General features: G+C 30.9%; 1 protein-coding gene and 1 non-coding gene across 2 annotated transcripts; both read left to right on the forward strand.

Moving 5' to 3' along the window:
• The first annotated feature begins 1,309 nt into the window (after positions 1-1,309).
• Positions 1,310-8,846, forward strand: LOC127239299 (eukaryotic translation initiation factor 2 subunit beta-like). The gene is made up of 10 exons (XM_051257386.1): positions 1,310-1,476; positions 2,238-2,314; positions 2,759-2,870; positions 2,983-3,038; positions 3,121-3,172; positions 3,263-3,351; positions 6,841-6,986; positions 7,348-7,490; positions 7,816-7,901; positions 8,642-8,846. Exons 2-10 carry the CDS (start codon positions 2,258-2,260, stop codon positions 8,717-8,719), a joined length of 819 nt encoding a protein of 272 aa, XP_051113343.1. The 5' UTR covers positions 1,310-1,476; positions 2,238-2,257; the 3' UTR covers positions 8,720-8,846.
• Positions 8,201-8,283, forward strand: LOC127239511 (small nucleolar RNA SNORD34). Its single transcript, XR_007836145.1, has one exon. It is a non-coding gene; the product is annotated as a small nucleolar RNA SNORD34 (small nucleolar RNA).
• Positions 8,847-9,953: the final 1,107 nt, after the last annotated feature.

Here is a 9,953-nt window from a genome sequence, read left to right on the forward strand (position 1 = left end):
TACATTTTCTTCGTTCTACATTCCATCAACTAGAATTTAAATCAATCCACCCAACATATTACTCGATCATCAAAATGTCTGGACAACCTTTTGCGCCATTGTTGCGCAGTAGGTAGACGATGCATACCATTCTAACAACAAAAATACTAATTGCATATGCAACACATATGCTTCAGTTATTTTTCTTTCTGAGAAGCACAATCTCCTTTTCTTTTGCATCTAATTTTTCAACAGCCGAGGAATAACAATCTTACTCCGTCGACAAATTGGAGGGTCTTCCCACTAGAAGTAACCACATCCCCCACCATTTTGAATTTAAAAAAAAAAAAAACAAAAATTTTAAATTATCATATACGAATGTTCATATATGCTTAATTTTAATTTTTAAAATACAAATTTTGAATTACCTTATAATATCTACAAGAGTGGGATCTACGACTTGGGTTGTCGTTATTCCAAGAACACCTCAATTTTGCCTTTACTCCACAGTGGCATTCGACAGATCTAGTAACGTCGGACATATCGGCGGTGGTTTGAGACATAGGCGTGTTTTCTCTTGTTATCCCCGCGACGGAAATTAATTGGGACACATGACACTTAGATATATATATATATAATATATAATATATATGTTTTATTTTTGTAATTTATATTGAATTTATTGTTATATTTAAATTTTGTAGTATTTTTATAATTCATAATATTTTGTATTCTACAAAATGATACCAATATTATATATATTTTATCAATTTGAAAATTAAAATATATAAATACAAATATTATATAATTCTATTCAACAAATCAATATTAATAAATTTAATTTAATTTATTAAATAAAATATAATTATAAATAATATAACTTTTTTTCCATAATTTTTTAATAAATCAAAATATTGACAAATAATAATATAATATAATATAATAATTAATACTAAAAATTAAAACTATAATTAAAAAATAATATATATATAATATAAAAATAAAAATTTATTAAAAAATTAGGATGAATATATTTGTTGCGAATATAAAATAAAAGAGTATCTCCTCTGACGTGTCAGAGAAAGAAAGTAATGTGAATAATAAAAATTAGTAGAGATACCAAAAGCGGGTATCTCAGTTGCGGATGATCTTGATCTTGGTATTATATGATATAAAGGTAATGATATTTGTCGAATATTTGTAATGTTAAATTAATAGTATAATTAAAAAAGAAGAATTAAATATTTATTAGGAGATAATCTAAAATAAAAAAATAGATAATTTGTTACGGAAGAATAGAATTACAGATAACAAACCCTACTTACAACCACTCCTCGCCGCCGCCCTCCCCCACTTTATTTCTTCCTCCTCTTCTTCTTCGTTACTTTCTCCACCTTCTTCCCCCTTTTTTATTTTTCTTTTTCTTCTTCTCCTTTGGCGTTGCTTTTCTCCCGAAGACGAAGGCCTCCGCTGCCGCCGCCTCCCGCTGAAATTCCGGTGAGTTTCTCATCTCTTTTTTCACTCTCTTTTTGTTTCCGTCCTCACAGCTTCTTCTGCCGGAGGTCGCCGGTCGCCGTCGCAGTAGATAGGATTTGTAGGGTGGAGTAGGATAGACTTTTTAGATTGGGTTTTGAAAGTAGATGCATAGTAAAATCGGAGGAAAATCGCACAGGTACACATCCACAATTTTGCCCTATTACATCCAGCCCACAGCCGCCGCCGAACCATGTTCTTTCCCCATCTTCGTCCTCCCCAATTCTTTCATTTTTTCCTTCTTGTTTCCTCCTTTTCCATCAGTCGCCGCCGCCCACACTCCCATCTTCTTATGTTTCCCCCAGTTCTTTTCTTTCTTTCTTCTTTTTTTCCTCCTCCTCCTTCACAGTCGCCACCCGCCCCAACATTCGATAGTCGCTGCCTCCGGTTATAAACAAAAATATTTACGTGCGATACGATAAGAGGGGAGGGGACTTTTTAGTTCAGTTATTATTACAATGATCACAGGTAATTTTATTAGGGTGTGTTTGTACAGGGTTTGGATAAAATCAATTTTTTATATAATATAAAAATAAAATAATTATTTATTCAATCTTTTGGATTATCTAGGGTGTTCGCAGATACTATTGTGTTCTGCCTGAATATGTGAATATTCATCCTGACTTAGGACATGGGGGTTTGCTTTTGTTTTGGGTATATGACATCAATAAATTGAATGCAAGGACGGACATACTTGAATGCGAATTTTCTCTTTGGAATTTTAGTTGCAGATTAGAATACAATCATGGCGGAAAATGAAGATCAAACTGCGATGAACGAGGTTAAGGATGATGTTGGAGATGTAAGTATTAAATAAAAATGTTTCGAATTTATGTTACTGAGTACTTTACATTGCGATTTTGTGCTTTCTGGGATGCTAGAATCTTTATTATATTTGTTTTCTTTTGTGAATAATTTCATTAAATGTTGGGTACGAGGATGGCTTCATATGTTCTGTGAAGAGTATGTAGTGAAAAATTTATGCTTTATCCTTTATGCAATCAAGCTATGACTGAATAGTGTATTTATGAATTTTATGTCTGTTTTAACATGTAGATTATTTGGTTAGGCCTAACTGCACACAGATTTACTGAAAATGAGATTCAAGTGGGGATTAAATGTTTGAAGTTTTGGTTTGAGCAATTAAGCCATTTATGTATGTTTATATGCCACTAACTATCTTGTAAATGATGAAATCAGGAGTTGAGTATGCATAACCATATGTATATATTTGATTGTGATGCAGATAACTTCTTTTGATCCTACAAAAAAGAAGAAAAAGAAGAAAGTCGTGGTTCAAGATCTAGTTGAAGAGGAGCCTGTTGATACGCTAGTTGAGAAAACCGAGAGTTTGACTGGTAGTTATCTTCAGCAGTTTTCTCTTGATGCATTTGTATGTTATATGTGAACTTAAATTTTGAGATAGATATTTTTTAACTTATTGATTCAATGTAATTCATCAACTTGCAGTTTCTGATGCTGTTGAAACTTCATTTGCTGGTCTGAAAAAGAAAAAGAAGAAGCCAGTAAGTATTTTTTTCCCTGTTATTATGTTCTCTAAATTTTCTGTGGTTTTTTATATGATGGGTTCATGCAAAACTGTTACAGGCACCTACAGATCTGAATGAAGAAAAAGAGAATGTTGCCGAAAATTCCGAAGGTAAGGAGCTTACTTGAGAGAGCCTTTTTACTTAAATTTTATGTTTCTTTGCAAATGTTCTTTTTAATTTTTATTTATGAAATTCTTAAGATATCAATGGAGAGGATGAGGATGGGGAAGGAATTGTCTTACAACAATATCCTTGGGAAGGAACTGATCGAGATTATGAGTATGAGGAGGTATGTGCATTTTATGTGATTGACTTTATGATGTGGCACACAGTTGTAAATGGTGTGCCATGGTGCATGCAGCAAATGTCTCAGCTTTGTGCCATTTGCTATGGTAAGGCGCGCCACTGATGTGCAATTGTCATGGCGCATGGCAGAATAGTTGACTTTAATATTATTTATTTTTATTTGTAATGATTAATTATGTGTTATTCTTATTCTTCTTTTTAAGTTAAGTAATGATCTGGAAAGAAAGTTTCTTCTGGACTTCCCCTGGATTTTCCCTTAAGTTTCTCCGGCTCATAGCTTCTGCCCGCTGCCCTTTTATAAATCTCCTTTTTGCCTCTCATACTTTCTTCCATATCTACTGTGTCGTTGCTCTTATGCCAAGGAAGGCAGCTTGCACCCGAGATTACAGTTTATTTTATTTTTTCTGCATTACTATATTAAAGGTTTTTTTTTTTTTTTTGGTTTTATGTTTTACATAATTTTTTATGAGATGCTTGAATGGTTATTTTGTTTGTTGAAAATGCATCATTAATTGCATATATATATGTGTGTGTGTGTTATGTATAATCCACACTATTTGGTGCCATGCATTATTATGGGTTGTGGGCATACGCACGTAAAAGGTTTATCTAAGTTTTCTCACTATTGTGTAGTTATCATGCTTATAAACATTGTGAAATGAGTAAAGTGGAGGATAAGCTGTATACGAGGTTGTCATTTAATATTGTTAATCTTAATTGATTAGTTAGGGTGAACCATGGATCAGATTATATCTGGGATCAGCGTCATAGCACCATGTTTCATAGAAGCCACTTTTTTTTTCTTTAGTTTCCGTATTCACACAAAAGCAGAAAGAAGGTTGAATCATATTTACCTGTTATACCTCTCTCTTGATTGGAATGCAGACTCGGCATACTTATGTATATTCTCTCTAATTTTACCTCTTTAGCCCTTATTCCCAATCTGTTCCCACCATTCTTATTATTCTTTCACTTTGTTTGTTTCAACCTGCTTTTCCCTTCACCTTTCGTGTTCAAATTGTTCATCTATTGATATTTAAATTGTTTGAGTTGTATTTAACTAGTCTTCATTACACATTGATGTTACAGGTTATGTTGAAATTTGATGTATACGCCTTGTTTATTTTTTTTTTTTAAGGGTTTGCCGTTTGTTCACTTGTGTTTTTCCATGGTTTTTACTATTAAACTTCTCACTTCTCCTCCAAAACATTACATATTATACCGACTTTTCATTCAAAACACCACATCCACTACAATTTCACCTCATATATATCAAATTCAACACACACATACACAAAAAACTGGTAAACAAATCCTACGAGTTGATAGTATTTCAATCATAGTTGTGAATACTATAGCGGCGCAATAGCGGCATAGCGTAGCGGAAAGACACTTTGTTGCTACGGTCGCTCCACAATTCCGCGTTTACGCAATAGCGTTGTATCGGCACTGCGCTACGTTACGCTATACCACTATTGTAGCTTATTGGATTATTTTTTAAAACGTAAATAATTGAAATCTAACTTTAACTTATAAAATGTATGTTTTTTATTATAATATTGACAAAAAGAAATATTTATTTTAAATCTTAACTAAATTTTTAGATTCATTCCGGAAAAAAAAAAAAAAAATTAGAAAGCCAAAAGTTGCAAGATAAATGTGTTTAATTAAAGATAATTGTGGCATAGTTGTCAATAGCGGCGCAATAGCGGCGTAGCATAGCGGAAAGGCACTTTGCTGCTATAGCCGCTCCGCTATGTTACGCTATGTCGCCATTTTAGCTTATTTGATTATTTTTTAACATGTAAATAATTGAGATTTAACTTGAACTTATAAAATGTATTTTTTTATTATAATATAGACAAAAAAATATTTATCTTAAATCTTAACTGAATTTTTAAATTCATTCCGAAAAAAGAAACAAGTTAGAAAGCCAAAAATTGCAAAATTTGATTTATATCAAGTATAACCAAACTTTGTTAGATCATTATGGTAGCAATGATGTCATTGGTCCTATTGTTTTGAATGATTCCAATGAGTGGTTAATTAAAGAAGTTGATAATTGCGGAGGATAAGTTAATCTTTAACAATGATAATTTGACTAGGGGAGTTGTTGTTGATGCTAATAGGTCTGCTATCTATACTAAGATATTAGCATCAATACATCAATGAGAAAAAAGGCTATAGGTACTTAGGGAAATGATATTATACAAGGTGACGAACATACAATTGAATAAATTGATGATAATGAAGAAGAGGAAAAAATAATATATAGACAAAAGTAATTAAATAGCGAAGATGATGAAAATGAGGAATAAAAGTTTTTATCAAATTTTGAATTTGATTAGCTTTGATATATCTCTATTACACAATAGTGATCTAATTTTTTTTGTTTGTTTATATAACTATCTAATAGTTATGATCATATATATATATATATGTATTGACATTTTATTGGTTTGGGTGATAATTATGAAAGTAATTTATAGGTTTTTTTTTTATGTATTTTTGTTATAATTTTGTATATATAATAATTATATATATATTCTTAAATATTTAAATCTCGGTCATACCGCTATCCGTTATTCCGCTATAGCATTTTAGATATTGACCGTTACGCCCCGCTATCCGTGATTGACAACTATGAATTGTGGAGGATAAGTTAGCCTTTCACCATGATAATTTGATTAGGGTAGTTGTTGATGCTAATAGGTCTCTTATCTACACTAAGATACAAATATCAATGCATCAATGAGAAAGAAAGTTATAGGTACTTCTAGTTCTAAAAAGAAAAATGATATTATACAAGGCGACGGACATACAATTGAATAAATGGATGAAAATGAAGAAGATGAGAAAAAATATACTGACAAAAGTAATTAAGCAGCGAGGATAATGAAAGTGAGGAAGAAATTTTTTTATCAGATTTTGAATCTGATTAGCTTTGATATATATCTATTACACAATAGTGATCTAATTGTTTTTGCTTATATAACTATCTAATAGTTATGATCATATATATATATCTTTTGACATTTTATTGGTTTTGGTGATAATTATGAAATTAATTTATAGGTTTTTCTTATGTATTTTTGTTATAATTTTGTATATATAATAATTTTATATATATTTTTAAATATTTAAATAGTGGTCATACCGCTATTCCGCTATAGCATTTTAGATATTGACCGCTACGCATCGCTATCCGTGATTGACAACTATGATTTCAATTTGTTTGTTTATGCGATTTTGTGCTGTGCTTCTACAACCATGTTTTGCCTGTTGCGATGCATGCCATAGATTTGAAGAGCCATTGTGTTTATAGCATTCCATGTACCATTACAAGATATAGTTGCATCTCTTCTTTTTCAATATTTGCTTGATCATGGCTGTTCTCTTCATGTTGCTACTTCCTGCTTTATAGTTTTTATCTGACAAATTTATGTATTGGCCCTTCCTTTGAAACACACAGCTTCTTGGCCGAGTATTCAACATTCTTCGTGAGAATAACCCGGAACTTGCTGGAGATCGGCGCAGGACAGTTATGAGACCACCTCAAGTTCTTCGAGAAGGCACCAAAAAAACTGTCTTTGTGAATTTCATGGATCTCTGCAAAACGTATGCTCTTTCATTTTTTAGGCTAAGATGTGTTTTTAACTTGACAAAATATATTTATGAAAGTTAGCCTCCTAATTAATGCTTGAGATTTTGATATTCAATAATATAGTTCCAGCAAGCAAAACTTTAATTAAACATAATTGTTTTCAGGTTTCCTTATTGTTGAATATCACTGTGCAAGCTTCTTTACACAATTTTTTTGAAAAAAGAAAAATTTAAATGTATTAAACAAACATTGGAACAAGCTGGTGCTCTGCAATTTTCACAATGATATTGGATTTTATATTTTATTGACCTTGGTCATGGCGGCATTAATGAATGTTGATATTTTACTTTTGTCATGGATTTTATTGGGGTATAGGATGCATCGACAACCAGAGCATGTCATGACTTTCTTGCTGGCTGAAATGGGAACAAGTGGTTCTCTGGATGGACAACAAAGGTTGGTAGTCAAGGGAAGGTTTGCCCCAAAGAACTTTGAGGGAATTCTGCGAAGATACATCAGTAAGTTTTTCTGTAACATTTTCAGAAATTAAGTTGAAAGAATATGTTCAAGTGATCTTGCTTTCAGCTTGATCTTTAGTTCCTCCTTTTTTTCTCTGTAATTCTGTGCTTAAATTTTTTTTAGCATTTTCTCCTCTTTTATTTGCAAATTCTCTCAACTCATGACCACATATATTGAACAGTGGTTCTTATGCTGCGGTGCATAGAAATTGTTTTTAAGAATTACATAATTCATATCAAGTTATTGTTCTGTGTTTTGTAGATTCCCTGAAGTAGTATAATTTTGTTAGTGTCCCATAATTTTGCTTGTGTATGATGGGTGCAGATGAGTATGTTATCTGCAATGGCTGCAAAAGTCCGGACACTATCCTCTCAAAGGAGAACCGTCTCTTCTTTCTTCGATGTGAAAAGGTAGTTTAGTTTCTGTTAATTTGGCTGTTAAGGTTTCAAACCATTGACTAGAATCATTGCAATGTTAAAACATAGTTTTATTACAGTGTCACTGTGGCAGAGACATTCTCATAATTTTAAGGCCTGTCGCATAATCAGAAAATTATAACATTTTGCATCTATCCTTTCTGCGATCCAACCCGTGTTCATCTTTACCTGTCAGTTCTCTTTATTTTGTTTATGTTGTCTGCTTCTGTATGAAGGTGCCTTGCAACATCAGTTTAAGCGAATTAACTATAACAGAAAGTTGTCAATAGTTGTTTGGCCTGTGATGAACAAAATATTTGCCTACATTGTCTGATTGTTCTAGACGAAGAGTAATTTTATGCTGTCTGAGGCCATTAGGGAAGCTGATGGTGCTTGAAGATGCGTGCTAGACTTAATATTAACTTGAAATGCTTTATTTGCAATTCTGTTGCAACTCTTAGTCATTGGGTGTTTTCTGATCTTAGACCCAAATATTAACTAACTATCATTAAATGGTTCTCATTACAAATCAAAGTATCATTCAATTTCCCAAGTGTTTATTTTTTACCATGGTGTCTCCATTCGTACACGAGGCAAGCAATAGCTAGAGCCTAGAATCGAACAACCCGTGTTGCATAATGTTCAATAAGTATGTATGTGGTATTTTTGGTTTTTTGATCGGGAAAAGTATATATGTTGGTATGTAAAGTTTGTATGTTTGGTTGTTTGTGCAGTGTGGGTCTGGGCGATCAGTTGCTCCTATCAAGGCTGGATTTGTTGCCCGTGTTGGACGCAGGAAAGCCGGAACCTAAATGTTCTCCTGAGACATTCATTTATATTTGTATGTTTGTATCCGGTGAGATTTGATTGATTGCCACATTCTAAAACTGTCAGGATGATGTGAATTTTATTTATGGATGCTGGTATTTGCTTCGTTGAGTTATTATTATCATATATATATATATACATATACACACTAGTGCATAGCACGGATGGATAAATTATTTTTGTGTTATTTTATTTGTACATTTTTATTTGTAAAAATTATTTTATTTATAAAATTTTATATGTATTTTTTTTATTGTAATATGTATATTTCATATTTTAATAATAATGATTCACGATAATATTAAAATACTATTAAAATTATAACTATTTTTTTATTTATCTATATTATTATAAAAAATTTTGGAGATAAATATTAAAAAATAAAGAAGTAGTCACCTAATTAGATTAATTAAATATGTGCTGAAAAATGATAGATTTGTTTATTTGTATTTTCATTAACTTATTATTTAGTTTGATTGACTTTGGTACGAAATTGATTTGAAATAATATATTTATTTTAATTTTTGTTTAAATATTAGTTAAAAATATAAATATACACAGACATTAATATAATATATGCATTATCTATTCATTAAAAAGTCAACTATTTATCATAAAATATTATTTTTTATATTACAATATAGTTTTTCGTATCATAAAAAAAATCAATTCATCTAACACCTCGTTCAAATTAAAACTGACCGGAATTAATAATATTTATTTAAATTTAAAATATTAAAAGAACAAACTTCATTAGTACATCAACATATATATGAAATTGAATGAACGGTCAACATGCATGCATCCCGGTTGTTATCTATGTATATTACAACAATAAAGAACTTTTCGGGATGTGTGTGTATTAGGTATGACTGTGCACAAAATTGCATAATATTTATCTCTCGGTGAAAATATATAAAATATTTCGTATTTTATTTACGGCGGAAATTCATTTATGTTAAATTAAACTATGGACAAAACATCATATTCATTCCTTCAAATTTGATGTTTGGTTGTAAATGTAGCAAAATTTATACAAATAAAAAATATCAAATATTTTAAATACTTTCTCGGTCCCATTGAAATATTGTTATTTTCTATTTCTATCGGTCTCAAAACAAATATATCATTTCTCAATTTAGTAATTGTACTACTTACCTAACATAATAAATATCATTTCAATTTACAATATATTAAAAAAAATAATAAATAATTGAT

This window comes from Andrographis paniculata, unplaced genomic scaffold (assembly GCF_009805555.1).
Source record: "Andrographis paniculata isolate CXL003 unplaced genomic scaffold, ASM980555v1 Contig77END, whole genome shotgun sequence".
Taxonomy (NCBI): Eukaryota; Viridiplantae; Streptophyta; class Magnoliopsida; order Lamiales; family Acanthaceae; genus Andrographis; species Andrographis paniculata.

Excerpts from the sequence above, each read along its gene's own strand:
- LOC127239299 (XM_051257386.1), top strand. The coding sequence starts at position 2,258 with ATGGCGGAAAATGAAGATCAAACTGCGATGAACGAGGTTAAGGATGAT. Across the intron at positions 2,315-2,758 it reads TTAAGGATGATGTTGGAGAT|ATAACTTCTTTTGATCCTAC; the intron begins GTAAGTATTAAA and ends ATTGTGATGCAG. Across the intron at positions 3,173-3,262 it reads TGTTGCCGAAAATTCCGAAG|ATATCAATGGAGAGGATGAG; the intron begins GTAAGGAGCTTA and ends GAAATTCTTAAG.